This window comes from Amblyomma mixtum, chromosome 5 (genome assembly GCF_055824585.1).
Source record: "Amblyomma mixtum isolate Tamu chromosome 5, ASM5582458v1, whole genome shotgun sequence".
Lineage (NCBI taxonomy): Eukaryota > Metazoa > Arthropoda > Arachnida > Ixodida > Ixodidae > Amblyomma > Amblyomma mixtum.
The window spans coordinates 6,567,477-6,595,162 of record NC_143016.1 but is presented as its reverse complement, the minus strand read 5'-3'; the positions used below and the strand labels follow the sequence as shown (position 1 = coordinate 6,595,162).

The window sequence follows — 27,686 nt, the reverse complement described above, 5'->3', positions numbered from 1 at the left end:
CGTTTCAGAATTAAAAACAAGCTCTAATTTCGAGTTCGTGTCACGCAAAGCTACATAAATACGAAACTGGACTGCTTGTTACCGAACTGGAAGCCACGTGGCTACTTTTTACGCTGTAAGTAACAACCGTAACGGGAGCTGTTTTTAGGTTTCTTTATGCGTGCGCGCTGCGTCCGTTCTCCAGAACTCTTTTAGCGGCACTACTGTGCAGCCAGGCAGCAGAAGAAGGCCCTTCAACCATTATCGGTCGTCCGCAGCCCGCAAAAGGAGCCCTCTCAGAGCCCATATCACTCCGACCTCATTCTCCGATTAAAATGCCATCCATGTCGACGCTTTGTCTCGCCACGCCATTGTCGGAGGAGCACTCAAACAAAGGAAAGAACTAAAGGTCGCAAAGGGGACAAGGGACAGAAAGGGGCGGGGCAGGGCGCGGCAGATGACCCACGTAACGCGCAGGCCGGTTCGAAACGAAACCACGCGCACATGCACCATGCAACGCATGCGGAAGAAGAGGAGAACGAAGTTGTGGAGCCGCTAGATCGGCTTGAAAACTGAAAACGGCGGCAACATAAATGGAAGAGCGAAAATAGAGTGGGTGGCCTATGATTGCTCTTGGGCACTGAAATTAGGGTGAGAAGCGCATTGTGTGCGCTGACGGGCCGGACCGGCGGTGGGAAGGGGGAGAATGCGCCGCACAAAAGCAGCAACGCCGCCGCGCGCACAACAGGTTTCTGTTTCGAGACGGCGGAGGAATACATCGGTACTTTTTTTTCTTCGTTTGTGACACTGCGAGATATCTGTTAACCAAAGAAAACAACACGAAAATGCAGTCATGCCGTCATTAAAACAAAATTTCTCTCAGTATTACTGGTTACAGGATCTTGATAACGAGTCGGAGTTGAGTGTGTTGGCAGCGCACTACTTTACGTTGCGCAGTCACTTCGAACGAGGGATGCTCTGTGGCGAAATGGAAACCAGCGGCGGGCTGTGATACGGTCGCGTTCGTTGTTTCTGCAGAGACTTTTGCTTTTTCGTCTGTTTATCTGGAGTTAATCTTCGTAAGCAAGACCAGAAAAGGTGAGTAATTTTTCTCTTCTGTCACCACTTAGCCGGACAAGTCGAATCAGTCCTGCGATTTGTTATTAAGCTGGGTGATCTTCGCCGCGTTCTGGAACGGCGCCTCGCCTCCTCAGGCCTAGCGGCCGCCGTGCGCCCGCTCCACTGTCGTCTGCTGCCGAAAGCGCGGCAGGTGTTGCCGGCTGGAGGGGCGCCTTTTGTACGTTTGTATCGCATCCGTCTCTTGAGCATCTTGCGGAAAGGTAGTTCGCTGGCATAGCACCTGTGTAGTCTACCGTATCCGACAATTGCCGCGGTAGCGTTGAAATGTATTTATTTTGACTTCGTCGCTGGCTGCGCTTTTAGCAAGAGGGGAACCGAAGTAATGCTGACGCGTAGCGGTCGGTTTCGGTTCCGAAAGTGGACGGCCCTTGAGTGCTGCTGTAGTTTGACGTTGAGAGTTTCTTTTTTTTTTTTTTCAATCGGACATCAGCAAAGAAAAATAATGAGCAGTTTAGGCCGGGCAGACGCGTTCGAGCTGTTCTAACTGATGGAGCGTCTGAATTCTTTACCGTTTGCTCCCAGTCCCGTCGATCGTGTATTTTAGAATTGCGAGTCGCCCGCCGTCGAACTCAGTAAACAGAATGGAGCGTGACGCCCTCTCCGTCGAATCGACGACAGAGGAAGGGAGGAACATAATCAGATAAAAAGGCGATCGTGTTCCGCGGTGTTCTGCTCTGGGTCCACAGCTTTGAGCTCTTGTACAACTGTTCCCGCGCGGCGTCAGCCATGCGTGTCATCGCTGCCGGTGGCATCGCGCGGCTCTCGCATCCGGTTTTTTCCCATTCTTCTTTCCCGTCCGGCTCGTCCCAGTGTTCTTTCTCGTCCCCTTCTTTCTTTCCAAACGCACAGCTTTTCGCGTCGGGCTGGCTAGCCTCGGACACGCCTCGGGAGCGGTCAGCTGCGCCCCGTGCAGGCATCGAGCGAGGCGGCACGCGATTCCTTTCCAAAGGCATACATATGTCGGCGCCGTAGAGAAGGAAAAACGCATGCTAATTAAGTTAGCGTTAATTTAATTTTACTCTGCGAGCACACGCTCGCGCGTAGCTCCGAAAGTCTTTTGCACACGAGTGTTCATGTGCAGAACGTGCTTGGCGTGGGTACAGCACGTGCGCCTGTGAATTCCGTTTAACATCTTCCATTCAAATAAGCTAAGTAGTTCTGAAAGAGCTCTACTTTCACGACGGATCGAGGGCGGCTCCGTATGGACAGAGATTGGTTCACATACTCGCATTAAAAATTATCGCCGCACTGTGTCGGGGCGTCTAAAGGCCGCCGGACAAAAAAAAAAAAAGCGAACTTTAGGAAACTGTTTCCTGTTTTCTCTCTCTTTCTATCCCTTTGTCCGGAAACGACGAACACAAACGCGTCGGTATGCGTATACCTCTCCGGGCGCTTTCTATTTTGCATGCACCGCGGGCGAGACATTGTATCTGGCCGAGTTTTCCGAGCGGGAAATGCGCGATTGCGTGGATTATCGCCGCGACGATCGAACGCATTAGTTTCTTTTCGAGCGGTTACCGATCCTTCATCTCTTCCGCGCAGCAGAAGCCGCCTCGCCCTCATTTAAATTTCAACTCCCGCCCCGCTTGCCGGGTTCGGTGATTCAATCAGTTTTCGATCTATTAATGACAGCTGTGACTTTGTTATTCACCCCGACAGAAAGAATGCACACTTAGAGTTATGCTATGCTGGTTTTGTCTTGTCCATGCACCTTAGAAATAAGAATAGCAGCACACCTAGGGATTAAGAGGTCTGCCTATATATATATATATATATATATATATATATATATATATATATATATATATATATATATATATATATATATATATATATTTAGATATATAGCATGATAAGATAAACATACTTGGTTGCTAGAGGTAAGATGCGAAATTGAGAAACGCCTCATTTAAGTAAACATTTATTGGGAGTCGACGTTTCGTCTTGAAAAAGGACAGGCTCTGTCCGAAACATCGACTCCCAATAAATGTTTACTTAAATGAAGCATTTTTCAATTTCACATATATATATATATATATATATATATATATATATATATATATATATATATATATATATATATATAGTACATTTTCACATTTCTCAACAGCACCTGCAGGCATGCACGTCTATGCTCAAGAGTGAAAGTTTGTGCTAACACAGCTACTATTACACTACACATCAGACTGGTTAGTGACAGGCACACCATGATTTTTGAGGTACAGATAAATATATTCAAGAGATGTATTGGCTAAGGACACGGCTAATTTGAAAATAAATAGCACTTCATAATAAAAAGCTCCACTTTGTGCACATAATGGAGTTTAACTGTGCCTGTACTTGTCTTTTCTGCTGCAGCATCATGTCGTCTGTAGATCCAATGTTCAAGTCACTACCAAAAAACAGCACATTCTTTACAATCTGGAGAATCGAGGCAAGTGTTTCTATATCACTTGACTTCTTATCTTTGGGTGACCTTTTCTTCATGATTAAGCCTGCCAAATAACTGTTTTACAACTTTCAGAAAATGCAACTTGTTCAGCTTCCTAAGGACAGTTATGGATATTTCTTCAATGGAGATTCATACATCGTGGCAGTGGTAAGACAGTGTTTCATGATTCTTAAAAGCAGGCGACTTTGACTAAAAGATGCCCTGGGCAGTCTTACCACTAATTCCTTGAGAAAGCTATGTTGGGAAATGATACGTTAGAGAACGTTTTGTTTGCACTTTCACAAAAAAAAGAGAGAATACATACTTCCTTGCTCTAATGTCACTAATGTCATAGAAAATGTGAGATAAAAATTGCTTTATTGCCTCACCTAATTTCTAGTTCTTAATTACTGAGTGGAAGGCATGTTATGAAGCTAAGTGTGTGAATTTTTGCTTTTATTTTGACTTCAGGCTTCTGACAGCACTGAAAAACCAAACTGCTACATGAAGGTAAGTGAAATGTCATTCATTGGTGTCTTATTGGTGTCTTTTTTTTTTTTACTGAGCCCCACAGTCAAAGTCTCCAGTGTGGAGCTCACAAATTTACAGTTAAGCAAATTAATGGCGCTACTGTACTTTTTTGTAATTTCAGAGCAAGAAAGCAGTTGGGAACCTTGACATTCACATCCACTTTTGGCTTGGATCACAGACATCACAGGTGAGCTTACCATAGGAAGAAAAATTATACCCCATGAGGACATAGCATAGTGGAGTGCAGTGTAGCAAGGGTACATATCTCGTTTTTCCCGTTTCCTTGAAAATCTTTTTGCACTGCTTGTGTCAAGCTTTGGCAACATACGTAACATAAGCTATGCCATGCAAATTGCATAGGTTTGTAAAGAGAAACCTCTTTACATTTTAGCGATGTTATTTAGTCTCTGATGAAACTGCTCAAATGTTCATCCGGTCATTTCTAACCAAGGATAAAAACAAGGCAGCAGATTTCCGACAAAAAAAAAATTTGAAGACAGTGGTTCTCCAAGGAGCAACTTGTGGAACTGGGCAGACCTTCACATATTTTTATGTGGAAAAGCCTTAGCTATGCGAGATTGTACTGTACTCTCATTGGTCATAAGCTACCCGCTGCAGGCTTCACACCTATATTTCTTAATGTCATTTTCTCTTACGCATAATGTAGTTCCCATGACCAAATGCAGTGCTAAATGGCTAAAACAAAAGCTATAACAGCTTTCAATGATTACTGCGCTTAGCCAGTAAGCTTAGCTTTACAAGTGTTTGGTGTCTGCGGGATTGCAATATCATCATGCATGAGAAACCAGTACTAGAGAAGTTATAAAAAGGGATGCAGTTCTATTTTGTGCATATGCCATAAGAGTGGCTGTTAAAACCTTGTTGTTGTGAGTCCAGCTAGTCATAATGTCAGAAATCTTATCCAGCTGTTCATGCAGGTAGCAGTACAAATGCTTGGAGCATACTAGCACAGGCCCCATAATTTGGTCAGAAAATTATTACCTCTACCACAACAGATGTCGCTTGTAATCTGCTGTCAGCTTTCTTGAAAAGTTCTAGTTATTTAACCTGTGGCAGTGAGGTACAGAATAACAAGTTCCTTCCTGTGTAGCGAACATGTGTTGTGGAAGAGTTTAGATGACAAATCAGCCAAAGTAGAATCAAATGAATTCGACGATATAATTATTTGTCATATATGATAAGAAAATCAATTTTCCATATGAAGGGCAAATACCGACATATTAAATAAAAAAATGCAGATTTGCATCACCACCCTTCCAGAAAGCAATGGCCTTTGTGTTCATGTTACCACTACACACGTGCATACAAGACGAAGAATAAAGCATTGACGCAATAGCAGTGATATGCATCAATGCTGTTGCCGTACTCCAACGCATGTGCTCCGTACAATGGAGTGCATGATTTCTCCTAATGATGCTAGTAGTTAGTCACTGAAAAAGTGCTCCACCATGGTGGCCACTCAGTCATTCTTGTAATCCATGCATAGTGGCCTTCATGCATAATGGGCATGGAGAAACTGCCAATATATAAGCTAAGGCTGTACTGTGAGCGTGGATCTACATCTGCTTTCTGTTAGGGAATGTGAGAGTGACAGTGCCATGTTCCAGTGCACAGTTTGCAACATTACATGGATGCCATTGACTATCAGTGCCGCACTACAAAGAAGCTTTCACTAGATCATTTTCTCTATCTAATAGAGAAATACTACACACATACGATATTGCTTCAACTTCTTGTTGGGTAAGCCTCATTCGACAACTAACCAAAGAAAAATATGCTTGGAATTTTTTGTGGCAGTGTACAAGAGTGTTGTAAAGGTCTCAGTGAGGGATAAACACGAGATGGCGTGAAAATAGCCTTCTGATAAACAGGAAATGTTATGAACAGTAGCAGAAATCCTACGGTTTGCTGTGCTTATTTGACGAATTAGACTGCCTGAGCTAGCCATATGCGCAAGGTCTGCACAGTGGTTGAAGACCGCGTTCACAAATGGATGCCCAGGATGAAGCAGGTGTGGCTGCTTTCAAAACAGTGGAACTGGACGACTTCCTTGGCGGCTCCCCTGTGCAGCATCGAGAGGTGCAAGGCTTTGAGTCCCAGAGATTCTTGTCCTACTTCCCTCGTGGAATGAGGTAACTGCCTTTCACTGAAAATCTGCTTGGCACCGACACTTGTATTGCTACATAGTCAGTCTTTTGCTGCATACGCAGAAGAGGGGCTGTGCGCGCCACTGTTATCCCGGCTTATTGAAAGGTAGTCTGAGCCTATACAAAAGTTGAGGTACATTTTTACATGTTACAGACCTGCCTTAATAATTTCGGTTGACAATGTCAGTGCACGATGTTCAGTTAACTATAACGAAGCACACCATTGCTCAGCACATGCTCATAATGTCAAATTTTATTGTTTACTGACATTAATGACAAATGACAAAGCATAAGTACATGAAAGCCTGTTCATAAATGCAGCTCATCGTAAGGGTTATCCAATACTATCACCTCCAAACTCTTTATTTTGTGCAGTGTTCGTTATCCTACAAAGTTTAAAAATGCCATCTTGACATTTCTAACCCAGAAAGTGGTCTGGATTTCAGCACTCATATATGTACTGGAGGAAGGCTGACCTGTCGCCTTCAAGGCAGGCTTCCCCACTAATCATTTTAGGTTTGGTTTATTGATTTATTAGGGTTTAACGTTCCAAAGAGACTCAGGCTATGAGGGACGCCGAAGTGAAGGGCTCCAGAAATTTTGACCGCCTGGGGTTCTTTAACGTGCCTCCATCGAAATTTGGACGCTGCGGCCGGGATCGAACCTGCGTCTTTCAGGTCAGCAGCCGAGTGCTGTAACCGCTAAGCCACCGCGGCAGCCCACTAATCATTTTGTCTCGCGAACAATGTATGATAACAGTACGCAGTTGCAATCTGAATATTATGTGCAAATAAAGGAGTGAATAACAATTATTTAAATTTCATATCTTTTCCAGAGATAATTCTTGAATTAAACAGCTAATCTCAGTCCCTAGATTTTTTTTGCAGTGTAATGCTGTAATGTAGGAAATATAGCATTTTGAGCAGTGAACAAGTCAAAAAAAAATTTAAAAGTGTGGGGAGGCGCATTCATTGCACAGAGTACCATATCAGCATGACAAATACAAGAGTTGCACTGATATTAATAAAACAATATTATTGCAAGATGAAGAGAGCGCACAGATGGGGAGGATGTTTCAGCGGAAATCAACAATAATTGTAAACACAAAAAAGCAGTTATGCAATAATTGCACTGCTAAAGCTTTTCAGGCAACAACATTGTCATATTTAAGTTGGTTTACAAAACAAGCTAGCAAGTTGTTTGTAGAAAATAATAGCTGCTGTAATATAGAGGCTAAACTACTCTTGTCTCTGTGTAGACTGAACTTTGCCTTCATCTTGCTATTTAAAGTGGTCAAAATTTCCGGAGCCCTTCGCTATGGCGTCCCTCATAGCCTGAGTCACTTTGGGACGTTAAACCACAAACCTAAACCTAAAATCACACGTGGTTATTTCCCATATGTGATTTGTACTGTTTCCTAGATGCAGCCTGAACTTAATTGTTGCTCATACTGCAAGCCACCCTGATGGACTGTCAAAAATTGATGCAATTGGTGCACCGAGCTTATTACCTTTACTGAGAGCACATTGAAGAACTAACAAATGCATGACTGTTATTGAGGAAAGGAGCCTGTAGTCCTTTTTTTTTTTTTCAGAGGGCTTCAATCTGTAATGCAATCTGCAATGCATTCTGGCAGCTATAACTTAATAACACATTCTGACAGCTTTGCAAATGGTGTCAGCATCTAAGGTATCACTCTTCATGGGGTTTATTCTGTGCCCGTAATGGAGAGGCTGAGTTTAATGTGACTGCACCCACCCAACAAGGAATTTCTTCTGCTTGGAATGATAATGCAGGATTCAAAATGGAGGTGTTGCGAGTGGCCTCACACATGTTGAGGATCAAACCGTTGCACGCATGTACCATGTGAAAGGGAAACGACGGCCCATCGTGAAAGAGGTGAGTAGATGTAAATGAACGCTGTGTACATGAACAATCACTTCTTAGTCTTAGTGAAGTGCATTTCTGATGACATAAAAATGTCGTGATTTCTGCGACAAGAATATTAAACTTGTGTGCGACAAGTATTGAGGAAAGCTGGCATATAGACTAGGCCAACTTGACACCATATGATAAGATATTGAGCACAAGTTATGGCTGCATTTGCTTGAGCCAGAAGTCATGACTACACTAGCAGCCTAATGTGCATCTGCAGAATCTGCATCTGAAACAGGGTCTGCACAGTCCTTGCTTATTGTGCTGCGCTGCGCTGCATCTGTGTAATGTACTGACAAGCCCACTTCTCCATACTAAGCCATTGGGATAAAATATTGAAAAGCTGATGGGGTGTCTGGCACCCTGGACACAGTTATAGATGCACACAGAATAGCAATGATAAGGGAGAACACGCTAATACAAGTACTCTGAGCAGAGCTACCACATCAGTTCACTTCACAAAGTTCATTGCAACCATAAACAAAACACGGAACAGATGGAATTAAATGCAACACTGAGGTTGCATCAAATAATTTTGAAGTACTAACTATAAATGTAAATTTTGCAGCCTTTTTGATACGTGCAGAATAAAGAAGCTAGCAATATAACATACCGGGGTGCATGAAACTCTATTAATTAAATTGTGCATAACTGATATGCACAGAAAAAAAGAAATAATCTGAAGGAAGCCCAAACAATGGCAGAATGGCTGAATATGTTGTTTGTGAAGTATGTTAAATTAGATTTGTTGTGCGATGGAAATAGACTAATAGTAGTGTTTGATAACTTAATTATTACTTGCAACCATTTGTTCTCAATATGGGTACTCATATTATGTATGGGTACTCTCAAGAACTGACAAATAGAAGCAGTAACATACTGAAGTAAGCAAAAGCCATAGATATCATAAATGCATAGTAGTACGCAGAGTCTGTGGAATACAGATGGCACAGAACAATATCAAGGCTTGCTGTAAGAACCTCCATTTGTAGGTAAAACACGCATGCCAATCAAGAAAGGGCCCACAGGCAGGCATGTTGCATTTTTAACTGCCGCCCGTGGTGGGGACGTGGAGCAAAGAAGAGATTAAAAGGTGTTCCTGTCACCTGCCTAAGAGATTGTGTGCTGCCTTTTTTATTCTAGCTGCCGGGTGTCAGCTGGAGCCACATGAATGATGGAGATGTCTTCATCATTGATGCCCGGACCATCATCTTTGTGTGGACTGGCCGCTATGCGAACCACGTTGAGAAAATTCAGGTAAATTTTCTAGTGTTCCAAACGAGCGGGTGGCAAGTTGCAAACATTGTGCTCTCATGTACAGTTAGGGGGCAACGGTCTCTAGGATGCGTGAGCCACAAACAAAGCCAATAGCTCTATTATTAGCCGCCGGATCGAGACCACACTTGTGGAGGTGAAAGTTGCTCACCTTCTTTAATCTGTGATAGAGAAATGATGCTATCACTGAAAAACATGGCATCCATGGGCCCGAATCACTTTCCGAGCATCCTAGAGACTTATGTCCCCGGCAGTATTTCATGGGAACCTGCTTGACTTTGAGCTGAAATGCATTTTTTTTCTGTTCCGTCCCTTATCCTCCCTAAGCACGAGAAAAATTAATGCAGAGTGTGCTCACCAACTAGCCTGTTTGAATGCATTAACTGCTTGGTTTTAGTTCTTGCAGGCATAGCACACCTGTCAATTTAACGTAAGCTGAAAAAAATAATCTGGGCAAGTTAAAGGTGCACTGAAGAGGAATCTGAACTTGTCTTTTTGCCGCGGGAACTCGATCTACACGTTTCTAGCATTCTTAGAAACTGCGACTTATTGCCCTGTATGGCCGATTTTCCAAATTAAATCTAATTAACAGCCGGCTCCCGCCCTTTTTTTTAATTCTGCCTCGTACGGTGGGCGGAGTCGACCAACGCGTGGAGTGCCTTTCACCCAGTCCCGTGGCGGCTTGCCGCCCTGCCATCGGCGGAGTAATACGTAGTAGTCCGTAGTAGCAAATAGTCCGCGCGTATTTTTATTTCTGCGGGCTTATTTTGCGGCTATATTATCTGCGAATGAAACTATTTATTCATGGAAACCTAAAAAACAAAATAAAGCGAAAGCAAAGCCTCCACGGAGCTGGCTGAAAGGAACTTCACGCGTTGGTCGACTCCGCCCATCGTACAAGGCAGAATTAAAAAAAAAAGGGCGGGAGCCGGACGTTAATTCGATTTAATTAGGGAAATCGGCCATACAGGGCAATAAGTTGCAGTTTCTAAGAATGCTAGGAACGTGTAGATCGAGTTCCCGCGGCAAAAAGACAAGTTCAGAATCCTCTTCAGTGCACCTTTAATTAATAGCCATTCATCTTCTCCAGAGGGCAGAGTTTTTAAATCTTTGTATATGCTTTGCACTCACATACAAGGAGGTAAAATATATACCAAAGAAGGCCATAGGGTGGATATTGCATTATGGTGTGTGTGTGTTTTGTCTAGCGCCTAAATTTCAGCTATGGGCTGTTTTTGCACATGTTTCACTGAAATAAAAGCATCCAAAATTTTCTCCCTAGCTGTGGCATGTAAAACATGCCACTTATCAGTAATCAAAATTTAGTCCCTTATGCGAGTTATATACTGCAGGTTTGTATTTTGTCTCAGATGTCACTGCCAAGCTGGTTCTAACCACCTGATGCAAACACCTCAACAGGGTGCAGTCACAGCACAGCAACTCAAGGCTGAGCATGGTGAGGGCACTATCGTCATCGTTGAAGATTCACAGGAGAAGCTTCTGGGCTCACCAGAGAAGGAGGTAGGCATTTCCCAGGCACTTGCTATTTGGCACAGAGGGGGTACAGCCCCCGTCAAAAGTATACGGCCCAAGGGGTTTGCTTTTGAAGCCTGCTGCGTGCCTCGTTATGCATCCTCAGCGACCGTAACCTCTCGAATGAGGAATGGCATAGCGTCCTCAATCCTGCCAAACTTTGGACTGCTAGATATGCTAGGGAGCCACGCTGACAACTCAAAATTCAGGCAGTTAACATCCGCCCATTTTTCTAAATAAACTGATGTGCAGCAATAGGATTTCATTTTTCTTTTGCTTTACTTTTCTCTAATACACTGCATTTTTTTGTTCAGTACCCGATTGCTTTTCCTTTTTGTGTGTGAATATACTGTTTGCTGTTTGTTAAAAGTATGCGCACCATGACTGCCTGTGTAATTTCCTTTTCCTTTTTGTGTGTGAATATACTGTTTGCTGTTTGTTAAAAGTATGCACACCATGACTGCCTGTGTAATTTCCTTTTCCTTTTTGTGTGTGAATATACTGTTTTGTTGTTTGTTAAAGTATGCGGACCATAACTGCCTGTGTAATTTTCGTCCGTTTGTTTTCCCTATATTTCAAAATGCACGGATCATAGAAATGCACGTACATCACCATGCCTCGTTGTGTTTTTTTGTCTGTATAAATATGACCATGGCCATACTTTCTTGTACCCCCCCCTTATGTAATGCCCAAACCAGGGCCCTTAAGGGATAATAAATGATTATGATGATGATGATCAAACCCCTTGGGCTGTATACTTTTGACGGGGGCTGTACATCCCATTCAGTGATCAACTGTACTTCTCTCTACCTGCAAGACTTTGCTGTGCTGCAGTGTAGGGATCATTCAACGAGAATGCAAACATGACTTTCTGATAGAGCCTGCCCTGCCTTAGTTTATTGTGGACGCACAGAATAATTCATCTATGAATTCTGATTGAAATGTGGTACAAGGAGAAGGTAGTTGCTCAGTGTTCAGATTGTGAAGACTATTTTCTGGAAAGTTATTTGATTTTATTGCCTAGCATTCTGTTGCTGCAGAGTCTGTAAGATGATAAAACTGTTGCACAACTCTTGTGTTTCTGCATTCAGTACTTCAACCATCTGCTGCCTCTGGAGGATAAGCTGGTCAGGAGCCACCGAGAGGTGCTCAAAGATGATGCTGCTGAGAGCCATCACCGTGGGGACGTCAAGCTTTACAGGCAAGTTTTGAATTCTAACCGCCATGAATGGTGCGCGTCTACCCAACAGGAATCACAAAATAAACATCACGAAGCTTTGCATATTGCAGTGAAATTGTTTGTCCTGTAGTATGTTCACTGTATAAAATAACTGATGGCAGGCATCCAGCATTTACAATGTCTACTAGCAATAAAATGCAATTAAATTATACATATGTTTTTTTTAACTATTTAAACATTTGTTCTTCCGCAGGTGCTCGGATGAGGGTGGCACACTGAGGGTCACCGAGGTGAAGGCAGGGCCACTCGATCAGAAAGATCTGAATACTCAGGTAAGAAGCGGTGGCATAAATGGTACCCAACAATACTGGGCCATTGGCTGTTCATTGGGAGTGCCATTCTTTGCGGGCCAATGTCTTGCAAAACTGATGTCAAAGTCAAGTGCACAACGTGCAACTACTAGAGAAGATATACCACAATGCTGTTTATTTAGTGCAGGATTTGTGCCGACCATAAGATTCACTGATACACCGTGCTGAATTCTCACCAGCCAAGAGTAGATGATGCACTTTTTTTTCTCACTGACACTGCAGACACTTGAGAACAGCCTGCATGCAGTTACTACAAGAGAAATATCCATGTTGTCAGAACACAATCTAGCTAAATCATCATTACAGTAACGCATCTGTAACAATCATGGCTTATTCTGAATAAGCTGCCATTTTAGTGCTGATGTCGATCCTTGAAAAGACAGCATCTATAATATGTAAAATAGTGAGAACACGAAACAGCAGTTGCAAACAGAGCATGCAGATTTTGAGGCTGGTGCTTTGAGTGGTGCTGAGATGTTGGCCCTCTGCTTTGCCCCTGCAGGACTCTTACATCATCGACAATGCAGAGGCTGGCATCTGGGTCTGGGTTGGCAAGAAGGCTAGCCACAAGGAGCGCACAGAGGCCATGCGCAATGCCCAGGTGCTTTTTATTTACTTATAAGAGGGAGAAAACATAAGTCCATGCTTTAAACTAGCCTGGAAGCCCGAATTCTTTTTAGCTAAACATGTTTTGAAGGGTTCCACTGTAGGCAACCATATTTAAAAATCGATGTATTGACTTCTGCATGTTGACTATGTACCATAATAATACTGTACTTTCATAATTGGAGCAGAGGTCATATAAGCTGATTTCTTCACAGCAGGCTAATCTGACACCTGGCTCAAGAGTGTATACGTCTGTCCTGGAAAATTGGGCAGTACCTAGGTCCTTTGGTCCGCTGCTGTGAAGTCTTACTTGCTGCGCTATTACGTAGTCTTTTTCTGGCTAGGAATGACAGCCATCACTTTTTAATGATAGTGCTCTAAGCTGACACTGAAACGAAAGCAAGGTTTGGGCTGTAAAACTGAGTAAAGTTAATAGAGGAATGGAACATAGTGCAAGTGCATTGATATGAGCTCATCTTGTTTTACTTTGCTTTTGCATGATATGGCACACACAGGGCTTCATCAAGAAGAAGGGGTACCCACACTGTACACAGGTGGCCAGAGTTGTTGAAAATGGGGAACCGACAGAATTTAAGTGCCTCTTCAGATCGTGGAATGAAACAGATCATCCAGTGGGTGCTGGAAAAACGCACTCTGCAACCAAAATCGGTAAGTGTTACTAATGTTGGAATCGGCATATTTCTCAGGTACACAGCTTAGTATCTCAGCAATGAATTTTGATTTATCTCCTTCATTTTCAATTAGGATAATTTTGCTCCCGTTTAACATGAAGACAGTGTTAGGGTGAGATACAGAAAATGAATATGTCCCGTTTAACATGACAGTGTTAGGGTGAGACACAGAAAATGAATATGTGCAAGAACCTGACAAAAGATACCATCAAACATTTCTTAATCGTTCCTGCATGTGTATCTTCTTCCTGTTTCCCAATATACTGCCGCTTTTGTATACAAGGAAATTCTAAATTCAAGGTTCAAAAGAAAATTTCTGTGGTGAAACTGTACAAATTTAGCTCAGCAAAAACAAATAGGTACACCTCATGCAGCAACAATCACTGTGAGATAGCAAAGCTAGTAGACTTTAATGTACAATACCTCTAGAAATAGCAAGTATAACTGCTGAGTTAGTGCATGCATTTGTTTGAAGAAAATTAATACTAAATAGATGCAGTTGATGCAATGCCATATAGTAAGGGAGGGTAGGTTATGCAGGAAAATTCTGCTACTCCTTCAAATGGCACATGCGGCGAATTGCTCTGGAACTCATTACGTTTTTGTTATTTCTCTGCGATCAGCCAAGACGGTCCAGACAAAATTTGATGCCCGCACGCTACAAGCCAACCCAAGCTTGGCAGCACAGATGCGGGTTGTGGATGATGGGACTGGCAAGAAAGAGGTACGATGCATGATTGATAGCTGCTGCACAGTATTTCAGTATACTTATTGTGATGGAAACTCAAAACCAACTGGCGGTTTAAAGAGAAATTTTTCTCAGGCTGTTCCTTAAAAATCATAAATGGCAAACAAAAAGTATGACTTGCATTATTAAAGATAACAAACATCTTGCCTATACATGTTTAACAACATCCACTGATGCAATAACTAGGGACTAATTTTTTTCTTCCCTTTCTTTGTTGTTTTTTATATGCTTCTGCCATCATTTTCTAAGTGCAAGGCCATTTTCTCAAGGAAATGTGCTGTATGTTTTTTGGCTATGAAGTCTTCTGACACAAAGATCTCTAAAAAAAAAGATATTTTAGCTATGGTTGTTCCCCATGTATCTCTCCTTTCACCATTTTGTGTGGCTAATGTGATGAAATCATGCAGATCAGTAAGCGAATGTGTTCATTCTTTAAGGTCTTCCGGGTGAAGAACCTGGAGCTGGTTCCCATCGACGTGCGAGATCATGGAAGGTTTTTCTCGAGCTCCTGCTACGTCATTGTTTATGTCTACGAGTCTGGAGCAAAAGAGGAGTACATCATCTACTCCTGGCTGGTGAGAATATAACTGCATGCATCATTACCACCATGCCACATCTGTGAATTTCAATGATCAGCACAATTTGCTGCACTTAGAGCACAACTGGAGGCTAGTAATGCTCGTCTTGCATTCAGGGAAAAAATTCCACAAGTGATGAACATGTGACAGCTGAGGCCAAGGCTCTTGAACTGGATGACCGCTTCAGCGGACAAGCTGTCCTGGTAAGTCTTGACACTGGCTGCATGAGCAGAGCAGTGAAGTTTTAAGATGAAATGAATCTAATGCCTGTTCTTTTGTTAAATTAACAAGTCAGCATTCACTAACATTACAGCATTACCCACAAGAAATAGTCTTTACGCATTCGCATAACACATAATTTGACTTTATGCGCCAGACGCAGCAGCTTACTGTGGTAGATCTACTGGAGGCCCTACAAAAGATTGTCATAAAATTTTTTCACCTGCTGAGAACAGAGTATTACCATTAAACATGCCTGCTGACGTCATTGAGATTTCCAGTGCGCCAAGGTGTAGTGAAGGTAACAAAAGTCTTGACATAAGACGTTACAAGATCTTGCAATTTAACTTATACCTTTTGCTTGTGCCTCCCTAGGTGAAACTTGCCCAGGGGCATGAAACGCCGCACTTCATGATGATATTTGCTGGGCAGATGATTGTCTTTGAGGTATGTATTATTGTGCCTGCTTACATTAACATATCAGTGTATTTAACCAGAGCTACATTTTTGATAACTGTTAGCCTCATGTGCAACCTGTGATATTAATTGTAAGGGAGTAATAGCTCACAGCTGGCTCGCCAACTACCCTAGTTTTTTCAGCACTGCAGTGCAGAACCTTCAGTATTTTGCCATGTACATTTCAGGTTTTCTAGTATGTACTCCTTACTCATATCAAGCAGTAGGGCTGAGATCTGGGCGAGTTGGTATGCATTCATACTGGTGAACAGCGCAAAAAAGGCGGAACAAGACAGCGCTTGTCTTGTCGTTGTCCCACCTTTTTTGCGCTGTTCACCAGTATGAATCATATCAAGCAGGTAGATCAGTGGCTGGACAACAGTGATTCATATTAATTAATGCTAGCACCCTGAGTGCACATCATTCAAAAACAAGTAACATGACAAGGTTGCATAAAAAACATTGAAAAACAAGCATTGATGTTTGATGTAGGCTATGCAAAGAAGCAAATGAAACAATCAGCTGTGCTCTCAGCTTTCCCAAAGTGATTGCACAAATCGATAAAAAAAATAAAGCACAGCACAGTGGCCGAGGTAATCCACAGGGACCTTTGCAAGGATTGTAATCTCTCAGCAGCACAAAAATGGTGGGATCATAACCCTGGAAACGTTGTGGAAAATAACCATCATAGAAAAAGAGCAGGTGTGTGTTGTTGACATTGCCATGCCTGGTGTACCAAGGTTGAGGACAAGCAGCTTGAAAAAAAAATCTGGAAGTATAAGGAGCTACAGATTTAAGCACGGAGGCTCTGGCACAAGTCAGTTCTGGTGCCGACAATCTCACAAGACCCACAGAAGCACTTGAAGCTAATCAACTTTGACCGACATACTATCTGCTACTAGAGAAAGCCATGCTACTGGGATCTATGCATATTGTGAGCCAATACACTACAGTACGTTAGGTTCTTGGAAATAACCCAATACATTATGCCAAATTTAACACGAGATTCGACTGTCGTATTCTTAATGAATAAATATTAATTATAACCATGAAAACAATAATGGAAAAACATAATAATAAAGCAATAACTATAACAGTGCTATATCGTTTACTACCTCATCAAGATGACATCACCTTAACAGATCACAATGAGATTTTTTTCTCGTTGCCTTGTCTGGTTGCTATTTTCTTCATACGCTTCACCACACAATCCAGCTCGTGTTGCTGCTTCTGATGTGCTTCCATGCCACTCCAGGACAGTGAGAGCACCATCTGCAATGGTGGCGGCATGCAGAATGGCAACGGCACAGTGGACTGGTCTCGCTATGCGACCAATGCCTACCTGCTGCAAGTACACGGAACCACGGAGCACAACACCAAGGCGGTCCAGGTGCCCTTCTCTGCTGCCTCACTCAACTCAGGCGATGTGTTCCTGCTCTTCTGTTCGTCCAACGTCGTCTACCTCTGGGCGGGACGCAGGAGCACCGGTGACGAGCGCGAAATGGCCAAGAAGATCGCCACGAACTCTGGAAGGCAAGCTGTCCTCTCCCCTGTTTTCTCGCCCTTAGGCAATAGAACTGAAAAATAGCTGGGCTGACCATTTCTTCACGCTCGTGCATTGGCTACAGCTGACAGCGCTGCGATCGCCTAGTTCCAAACTGAAATGAGTGATGACAACCAAAAAGCACTGATAAGAAGCTGCAATGAATGGTGTTCAGTAAGCGTTTCTTCACAGGTTAACATTTTTACAAGCGATAGAAGGTTTAACATTCCAGTTAAAGTTTGTAACATAATTTTTCCCAGGAGCACACTACTTTTCTGAATACTGTACTCAGACGCAAGTCGAGAAAAAAGCGCCTTTTCCTCATGAAAGGACTCCCTTCGAGCCAATGGCGTCGGCAGATTCTCATGAGCTTGCTAGCGTGACAATGCAGGGAGTGGTATTTTCGAGGGTGGTCCCTCCTTGCAGTGCCGCACTAGTAGGTTCACGAGAATCTGCTGCCGCTATTGGCTGGAAGGGGAAAGGAAAAAGCCGCTTTTTTTTTGAACCTGTATCCAACTATAGTCCACACCAGCGGTGATGCATTTCTCTCACCAGTGTCTGCATGAGTGTCCCATAGGCATTCATTAGGAATTCATTCTTGTTTGTATGGTTCAGTCGCATGAATCACTGTTGATAGCATTACACCTGCTGGAAAGGAGCCGAGAGATAAAGGGCCTAGCTTTAGTAAATGTGTTTAGCACAACAGGTGCTTCCAAATGCCTACTAACCAGTCCTAAAGCAATTGTCAATTGCAACTTTTGTACTAGTTCACCAATGTTTTACGTTCACATTGGGTTAACTGAAGAATGTGAAAAATTGCAGGGAGATGATCCTGGTGTCTGAGGGACAAGAGAAGCAAGAGTTCTGGGATGCCATTGGAGGAAAGCTGCCATACAACAGTGAGAAGAACGTTCAGGTGAATTGTCCTTGCTGTGCTTGCAGTTCAGCGATGAAACCTAACCAACACACTTTTGTTTCATTAGAGCTGAAGCCAATCCCCATCCTCATGTGAACATGAGTCACTGTACTCTCGGTGCCACAAGCTTGCAAAAGCATCTGCAAAAACATGGACATGTAGCAATGAAACTGATAGTAGTACAATTTGCACTGAGTGACTGGCTAATGCAGTGTACCCCGCTCGTCTGTGCTGTGGAAAAAATTAAGCCTTTTACACCTCTTGTGTCCTGTATATGTATTGTTGGTGCCAGAGGTAAACCCTGCAGCACACATTTTCAAAGTATGAGTTACAACAAAGGCCAACTTCCTCAGTAACGGGGGGAGAGAGAGAGAAAGGAATTTTAATGAGAGCAAAGGAGAAGAGGTCGGCCGATGGTAGCGTGCCCTATCATGCAAATACGCACTTCAGCGTGCCTGCTATTTTCAAGCTGGATGCTAAGGTCGCAAGAAAATTAAAATTTTTTCATGGCTCCTGCAATGCATGAACTTCAACTTTGTGTACATGTGCAAGCATCTATGGTAATCACAAACAGCTTAAAAAACACTGGAAGTACCCTACATTGCATATTCTTTTCACTACCTTATGAACATATCCTGCTTGTATCACCACATTAAAGAAACTCAAATCAGGAACTGAAATAGTACCACCTTAAAATCACTGTTTCAAATAATGAAGTGGTGCAGCTTTGAAATTTCAAAAATGGCGAAAAAAATTGAATTCTTTTAAAATTGTTTTATCCGCTTGTATCAGTCGTTTCTTATGCTGTGCCGAAGTTTCAGTGCTGAAACTGACAGAGAAGTACACCTCAAAAAAATTGTTCATGAACAGCGGTGGCTTTGCATTGTGGAGAAATGCTCGAACAATGGGTGTTTTTCTTAGTTAAGGTTTTCTGCCTGGATACTGTTCTTGTAGAGAAGATTTCTTTATGACTGTTTTATCTATGTTGACCACGTTTGTTTCGTTGCACTCCTAAGACCGTAGTGCAGGTCAAGACATTCTTTGTTATTGAAAACTGTGAATTTTAAATTTATGTATGAAATTTTCTTCTCACTCTAGATATGTAAACAGACACTGCATCGCAAAAATTAAAAATCAAAATTTTTACTTAGTGAAAAAAAAAAAAAAGAATTCTAAGAATCTTGACCTGCAGCATGCCAATAGGCGCACATTGAATGTTGAGCCAGCCTTCTGCCACACCTTAACTCTGCAGACTTTTCACAACATTCAAAGGACAGATATATATAATAGAACAATTTTCTGGAGATATAAAACAGTGAAATTTGTGGCAATAGCCATTTCTAACATGGTGAAAAAATTTCATGTAAATACAGCAAGAAATAAAAATCTATTGCTGAAAGGTGCGTCCCCCCTTAACACCACAACACGGCAGTTCTATATTTTTCTGCAGCTAAAGATGGTTCCCAAAATGTTCTCTAATCAATCTTCCAGCTCATTTTCTTGTGAGGTAGTCCAACCCAGGAAGTTTGCCACGGACGATTCTTGTTCATCTCAGATGACATACTTCAAGAACAAGTTTAGTAGCATTCTTTGAGTCATTTCACCTTCAAGATGTTACTGTGAAAACAGGCCGCAAGCTAACACAAATCACTACAACATCAATAATGGCAGTGCGAGCGAAATATCTGAAATTATGAGGTTGTCGCATTGCAGTGTAACTTAGACTGCTGTCCATAGGCAACAATTGCAGTGTTAAGTGTGTCCAGACAGTGATATTCTGGGCAGTCATTGCTGTATGCCTGCTGCCGGCACTGTGCAGGAAGAGCCAGGCACCAGGGCACCCCGACTGTTCCAGCTGTGGGACATAAAGGGCAACTTTGCACCACGTGAGGTGGTGGACTTCGACCAGAGTGACCTGCTCGAGGATGAGGTGATGCTACTGGATGCCTGGCACACGCTCTTCCTCTGGATAGGCTACGAAGCCAAGAAAGAACACCGCAAGCTGGCTTACCACAGCGCTGAGGTATGAACGCATGTAGCCATACATTGTGCCCTGGCATGTGCAGCTGGCAACAATGGTAATGAAAAAGAGATTGTTTGATCTCATCCATTTGCTTAGGCAAAACTAGTATATAATGTAACTGCTGACTCCAACATGAAAAATAAGATTCTTGTCTGTTAGAGTGGCCTTGCAACACTTATCGAAGTGATTCTGGTTATGCGCCTCACGTGAATCCTTACGTTGCACAGATTCAGCTGCTGAAACAGCTGCAGAAGTCAGTGCATGTGAATAAAAAATTGAAAGCGATGAATGAAGGATCCAAACAGAGATTCAAGAGTTGTACAGGATAGTACTATCTGGACACAGGAGGCTATGTGGGCAGCTAAGTTATGTGCAGCTCACATTAACTCTTGAAACTTTGCAAAGTATGGTAAAGGACAAAATGAACTGGCAAAAACGAACTGAGTGGCATTACATGTTTCATTGTGTAAGAGAGACCTGTGTGTGGAAGGGTGGCTTGGAGCAGTTAGGAAAGGGCAGGGTGAATGCAAGGGTGGTGGCAAATACTGTTAAGTATCGAATGATAGGTGATTAGGTGGAGAAGTGATAAGTCCTCCATGTTGAAAATATTTTAGTTTTGTAATATTAAGGAACAGTGACTAGTCAGAAAAGTGCCTTGGTTTAAAGCTGTGGCTTGGATCCCAAATGGCTGAAGCATACACAATTTTAGGGCAGTTTAGAATTGTGTGTTTATGTTTAGGCTGCACTTGAAAGTCAGAGAAATGGTTAGCTGAAGCAAGTGCAAGGTTAATAATGTGATGGTGCCATGTTAGGTCAGGGTGCAAAAAGGTCCCACGGGACTTCTGCTCAATTTTTGAAAGATTATTTTTGATCAATACTCATTGCTTATAGCTAGGCCGTGAGCTTTCCAGAGTTCATTTCTGAAAAAATTTGGCAGGTGTTTTTGTGTTTATTTCTTTTGGGAAATTGGTGTTTTTCGGCTAGTAGTTGTACAGCGCAAACTCTGAAAGGAGTGATTAGCGGTGAAAAAAAAAATTGAGTTGAGAAAAGGGAGAATGGACGTAGAGAGCACTTTTTTTTATATCAGTCTCTAGTACTGTTATGAAGTGCCACAAGAAATGCCTAATTGTTAAGCAGTGGAAACTGCTTTCAATTTCTTCATTGTGCCACACATTCTGTGCAATGTAGAAATTTATTTTGGAGCACATAATAGTGTGAAAAACAAGTAACAAAAATAGGTGCTTCAACAAAATTTTTTACAAAGAACAGGTTATATAATATGTTCAATGAATATGCATTTTTGTTAAATGAAAGCACACTGATAAAGAGCCCACTGATAAAGCCACTGATAAAGCCCAGATCGACAACCTAAATCCTTCAAAAGTTTTTTCGCTAAGGTCATTTGCAGTTGTGTGTTATTATGAGTGACAAAGTAAAAATGTGTTAAATAACGACAGCCTATGCTCTGTAAAAAACCAGAATCCTATCTGGAAGCATGCACCTTTGCTGCCATAGAGCATCTAAATATCCAAAATATACTGATTGTGTAGTGTCATGCAGACACCTCATGGAAGTTTCTAGTGCGTGACAAACCCCTGCCACACATCCTGTGGTAAATTATAGAATTTGCAGTGCATATCCAGCCTACCCGAAATAAAGAAAGAGCATGCATCCAGTACGGTTGACTAGGTTGTGAAAATTAGGTAATAAAGTAGGGAACATGTCTTTCAAGAATTGCATTTTCTTAATTACCTTCACCATTTCACTGTAGGCCTTAATGCAGCCTGATCCACAGCCGCACTAATCAGTGCAACACCCACAAGCTGACTTTAAGCAAATGTTTAATTGTGTGACGCATGCTTTTGTAAAGCTTGCCTTAAATTTAACCCAGTAATACAGCAGTTCAATCTCTTGCTACTCAGGAGTACCTGCGAACTGATCCAAGTGGCCGTGCAATGACCATCCCAATAGTCACTGTCAAGCAAAATGTGGAACCGCCAAACTTCATTGGCCTGTTCAGTGCTTGGAATGAAGACTTCTGGAAGGTAACTGCCTTTGCCTACGAAGCTGAATTTGTTGCCTGTACTCACTGAAAGAAGTGGGGCTACAGTTTGCATGACATAAGCACTGCCTCATGCAAACAGCTTTCGACTTGTGCATTGTTTTTCCTTGCAAGCCTTTATCCTCTTGGGCGGCATTGATGGTGATCAGTTCAACCTTTCACGAACGTGGCCTTTTTACCTTTTCTCCTCAGACACTTCCCACATATCAGAGCATCAAGAATGAAATCGAAGAAAGCAACCAGACAGCTCTGGCTATGCAGGTAAAAAAGCTCTTCTTTTGTTCTGCTGATGTTTTGTGGCTGTGCTAAGCTAAATGTGACCTTTATAAAATGCTTTACAGCAACAAGCAGCAATGTACCGAAACTCGAGGGCTGAGGTGGAGAAGTTTCCCTTTGATAAGCTGCACGTTAAAAATCCTGAGCAGCTGCCATCCTGTGTTGATCCAGCCAACAAAGAGGTAACCTATAATCTTATCAAGTGGAATATTCCAGCGAAAGCATGCATGCACCACTCTGGGGTAAATGTGTGCGAGATTCTGCAGATGATGAGCTTTCTCTACACTATATGGCGACAAGTAAACTGTTGTACTCTACTGGCTAGTTATACAGTGAATATGAAGCTCTGTGGCTATTTCGAAGAGCACGGACACATAAATTGTGTTTAATGGCTCATTTCAACACTGTTAGTCAAGCCTAAGATCACAAATCATCAAATACACACTGAATATCTTGCTTTCTGTCTGCACAGCTATTTCTGATACATTCTTTTTTGCTTTGTCCTTTCAGCTATACCTGAATGACGAAGACTTCGAACGCATTTTCGCCATGACCTATGAACAGTTTGATGTTCTCCCGCGATGGAAGAAACTTGACCTCAAAAAGAAAGTTGGGCTCTTCTGAGCAAAAAGTGAGGAAGCCTGAAGCAAAATTGATGGCAGTGCCTTGAATGCCTTCCCAAGCCAACGACCAAAGATTGACGCTGTGAAGCATTGTTTCTCACAAGATTGTCCTTTGCAGCCTGCCACAGAGAATATTTTATACCAGACATTTCACTTCTGGGACCAAGCCTCAATAAAAGGCCAGACTCCAACATAGTTTCTAATATAATGAAGCTGCAGTGCATCTACTATGAAATGTATTTTCTGCGGTGTATGCTACTGTGACATGTTACTTTTAAGCAGGCAAAGCAAAATTAGCATAATGATTGCCCAGTGGCCATCTTGAAACTAGTCGAACCGCGTTTTAATGAAACTATAACGAAATAATGGGTATAAGGAAGAAATGACAATTCCCCTTGGAAGCTCGGTCAACATGGGTTATAACGAAGTAACCTCTGGGCCTGTTCAACTTCGTTACGAGGTTCGACTATTTCAATGGTCTAAATGTAGCTGGTAGTGCTCTGTTTAGCATAAGAACTTTTAAAAGGGCTCTTGCTATTTCATGCAAAAGTTGATCGATTACTGTGAGGGATCCTGAACAAAATTTCTAATTTAACATTCCTCTGCTTAGCTTTCCTATTCATTCTCTTATATTTTATGTACCAGTAGAACCACGGAACATTGCAGAACAACTCCTGCAATGTATTCAGCCGCTGTGATGCTTAATAAAAAAACTGCACACCATTAGAAGCTTCACCCTGGGACCACATGTCATTGCTGGATCGCCCGAACCTATAGACATAGGTGCAAAGTAATTAAGGTAACTCTGCCTCATTCGTGGTGTGCTGCAGTTTTGTCAGCAATAACCACTGAAGCCCATGCACTTTAAGCACAAAGTATGCACACAGATAAATACGGAAAGTGAGGGTCTGCACAATCAAGAGAACTTTAATTTCATTTTCTCCCAAGGCGAAGAAGCGACTGCCGCTCTCCATCAGCGCACCTGCTGTCGTGCTCACCTGGAAATAGCACAAATGGTGTGTACTTGAGAGGGCAGACTGTACGGCTCTCGTCCCTACTGGCTCAGGACCAGCCGGCAGTTTCCTTTGGCAAACAGACAGAGTTTTCAGTTACAACATACTCTTCAGATGCCATTTACCCTGAAGAGATTATGCAGGTAGCACTGCAAAATTACAAGGTGAAGACAAGTAAATCTGGTTTGGTTTATGGGGTTAACGTCCCAAAGCGACTCAGGCTATGAGAGACGGCGTAGTGAAAGGCTCGGGAAATTTCGACCACCTCGGTTTTCTTCACATGCACTGACATCACACAGCACACGGACCTCTACAATTTCGCCTCCATCAAAATTCGACCGCCGCGGCCGGGATCGAACCTGCGTTTTTCGGGTCAGCAGCTGAGCACCATAACCACTGAGACACCACGGCGGCTTACAAGTACATCTTGTCTGGTGCCCGTTCCAGAGCGGAAAAGTTGCCCTTTGAAGTGTCTTCTCGGAATGCCAGGAGGTTTAACATAGCTATTAGTATCGCCCATTTACGCAAAATATCAAACCTTTTTGCCAAGCATATAAGGCATTCCTCAAACTTCCTCCTTTCATCTTGTAAAACAGCATTCAGCTTCCACATTTTTCATTTCGATTGCCCTCCTTGCAAGGAAAATTGAATATTTCTTTAGGCATCAGGATATTTTGTCTATTTTTTTCATGAAGGCCGACTTCTTGGAAAATTCTGCCTTTAGTGGACCTGTGGTTCCTTCCATTCTAGTTATTGAGACAAATATAACAAAACGTCCAGTCAGCATGGTTTTAGGAAGAACTTTTCGACCGAAACTGCGCTGCTAACACGAAAAGAGCTAATTTTACAGTCCTCTGAGCAGAAACTTCTCTCTTGGTACATACATTGACTTTTCAAAAGCGTTTGACCACATCAACCACAAAATAATGTTAGCTAAGTTCGAGTACTATGGTTTCCACGGACAATTTCTTGATATAATTCAGTCTTATTTAAGTTCTCTATCCCAACAAGTAAAAATAAACTGATTTATCTTATATTAGCTTTATCGTTCCAGGTGTTCTGCGAGGTAGTATCTTGGGACCATTGCTTCTTTATGTGAATGACATCATCTGTATTAGTAATCTTTTATCATTTACACTGATGACACCACTTTAGTCTTTAGAGCTGCACAGCTACCTGACCTTGAGAGACAAGCCACAAAATGTTTACAGCCACTCCTAGAATGGTCTCTAATTTATTAAATACAAAAACTGCAAAAATGAAGACTATGCTTTTCAGGCCTCGTAACAAGTTGACAAATATGCCACCACTGTTAAAAGGGACAGTGAGGAGAGCTCTATTAATATTTTTTTTTATAGCAAAATCCGATAGTTCAGCATTTCATGGCTTCGTTGCCACTTTGCCGGCAGCGAAAGATGCATTTATTTCTAAGAAATTTGGATTTGAAGTTGAAAAAGTTTTTCCCGCCGCTCTGATTCAAACTTGGGATTCTCTTATGACGACACAGGACTAAGTGACATGAAACATGACGTGCACATGACGTAACGCAGACTCGGTGATTTCTGCCGGCCAGCAGAGCGGCCCAGCAGCAGCCGAAAAGAAAGCTACCGCCGGCCGCACGTTGAAGGCATCTATCAACTTTTGCGGCCGTCGCTACCGTCGCTTCGTTTACGTTTGCACCGGCGTTTTGCCAGCGTAACGATGGATCTCGTTCTCGAAGTCGTCAACGAAGTTCTCGCAAATAGACACCTTTAGCATACCGTGTACCTTGTTACTGTTAGCGGAATACCGGGAGCCCGCCTACCGCCAGTGAGCAGGCGCTGATTAGTCTCGATGCTGCAGGCGCGCGCGTAGCTGCTGCGTACGTGGCACCATCTGGCGACCTCAAGGAGATTTGCGCATGCATTGGGTGCGCCTCAGTGATTCGTGGCATCTCGTGTCCCAGTCTTGGTTCTAGCAACACTGTTTTGTCCTATTACGTCATCACGCTTGTACTTGCGAGTTTGGCTTGTGGCGGCGATACCTGCATTTTGGTTCTTGCTCTTTTCTACGTTACAAGAGCTTTGTTGTCAGTATGAGTGGCGTTTTTGTAATCAGGAGCTGGTATTCTGTCGATACAAGCCAACTTAAATTTCTCCTCAGTGTCCCTTTAAGGATCGGTATGTCACTCATCCAAATGGCTCCTGCAGTAAAAAGTTTAGGTGTTATTTTTAATGAGATCTGAGTTTAAATGATCACATCAAAATTGTGAAGAACGAACTGTCAAAGGTTGTCTCTATTTCATGTCAACTGATATATTTCAAGCCGAAGCATATTAAGGAAATTTTGTGTAATGTTTTCTTCTGTTGTAAATTATTGTTTTTTTGGATTAAACGTCCCAAAGCGACTTAGGCTACGAGAGACACCGTAGTGAAAGGCTCCGGAAATTTTGACCACCTGGGGTTTCTTAACGTGCACTGACATCGCACAGCACACGAACCTCTAGAATTTCACCTCCATCGAAATTCGACTACCATGGCCGGGATCGAACCCACGTCTTTCGGGTCAACAGCCGAGCGCCATAACCACTGAGCCACCGCGGCGTCTTTGTTACTTTTTGTTCTGGGGTACCACGTCTTTTACTAACATTAACCACTTGTATCTCCTTCAAATGAAAGCTGTTTGAAATGTTATGAATACTCCTTGACTAGGACACACCGAACAGATTTTCAATGAACTTCGAATCATCCGCTTGCCACAGCTGCATGAAACTTCACTCCTACGGCGGTATAAAGCCAGCATTAATAAAAAGAACAGCCCTATGGTAAAGCTGTCAGGATTACAATGCAAAGAGACAAAGTACTCCACACAAACTACATTAAATTAGTTTGTACCTAAGATCTGAACAAATTACGGTTATTAGATGTTGAGCTACTCTCTCTTTGTATCAACTAAACAAGGTGTCCGAATTGATGTATAGCAAATGCCAAATCTTTTATGTTCTTAGTGTTTTTCTCTTAAAGTGCTATTACAATGTGTACCACTGCAATGCCTCTGTGGGATGTGTCAGCCTCGTCAAGCCTTCTCAGTGGCTTTCTGTTGGCGCACCCAACATCGTCATAATGTTAAATAAACATGATTCTGACTCCTACAATATTCTAGCAGCAATGGCCAATTTTTAATCTTTGAAACTTTATACCCCAAGCTACAGGCTCCTCCATACTATGAGCATTTCATGGTCCACAGAATGTACCTTCAGGAAGCTCATGAAAATATGAGGTGCCAATGACACACTTGTGATGCAGGATTCAATGCTTAAATATTTATGCAGATCTGGGCTCGCAGTACAGACACGTGTGAAGCATGCAAGGAAGCTGAATCTCTTTGAAAGTATAGCCTTCCCTGGCAG

General features: G+C 42.5%; 1 protein-coding gene and 1 long non-coding RNA gene across 3 annotated transcripts; one reads left to right on the top strand and one right to left on the bottom strand.

The window, feature by feature from the left end:
- The first annotated feature begins 940 nt into the window (after nt 1–940).
- On the top strand, nt 941–23,476 carry LOC149341226 (advillin-like). The gene is made up of 24 exons (XM_089543171.1): nt 941–1,077; nt 3,478–3,553; nt 3,644–3,718; nt 4,022–4,060; nt 4,203–4,268; nt 6,104–6,234; nt 8,046–8,148; nt 9,328–9,441; nt 10,879–10,980; nt 12,084–12,193; nt 12,426–12,504; nt 13,046–13,144; nt 13,665–13,818; nt 14,465–14,565; nt 15,027–15,164; nt 15,284–15,370; nt 15,762–15,833; nt 17,098–17,375; nt 18,208–18,301; nt 20,121–20,324; nt 22,247–22,369; nt 22,579–22,647; nt 22,728–22,844; nt 23,173–23,476. The coding sequence occupies exons 2-24, from the start codon at nt 3,482–3,484 to the stop codon at nt 23,284–23,286; spliced, it is 2,541 nt and encodes an 846-aa protein (XP_089399297.1). The 5' UTR covers nt 941–1,077; nt 3,478–3,481; the 3' UTR covers nt 23,287–23,476.
- Nucleotides 14,760–19,041, bottom strand: LOC149341227 (uncharacterized). Of its 2 annotated transcripts, XR_016282881.1 has the most exons (5): nt 17,938–19,041; nt 17,441–17,500; nt 17,185–17,368; nt 16,977–17,114; nt 14,760–15,387 (listed from the first exon to the last, which is right to left on the bottom strand). It is a non-coding gene; the product is annotated as an uncharacterized LOC149341227 (long non-coding RNA). The 2 variants fall into 2 exon arrangements; XR_016282880.1 differs by lacking the exons at nt 17,441–17,500; nt 17,938–19,041 and having other exon boundaries at nt 17,185–17,434.
- Nucleotides 23,477–27,686: the final 4,210 nt, after the last annotated feature.

What these genes read in the sequence shown, in the direction of transcription:
- LOC149341226 (XM_089543171.1), top strand. Translation starts at nt 3,482, where the DNA reads ATGTCGTCTGTAGATCCAATGTTCAAGTCACTACCAAAAAACAGCACA. An exon ending in ATTCATACATCGTGGCAGTG is followed by an intron (nt 3,719 to 4,021) that starts GTAAGACAGTGT and finishes TTTTGACTTCAG; the next exon opens with GCTTCTGACAGCACTGAAAA. An exon ending in TTGATCCAGCCAACAAAGAG is followed by an intron (nt 22,845 to 23,172) that starts GTAACCTATAAT and finishes TTGTCCTTTCAG; the next exon opens with CTATACCTGAATGACGAAGA.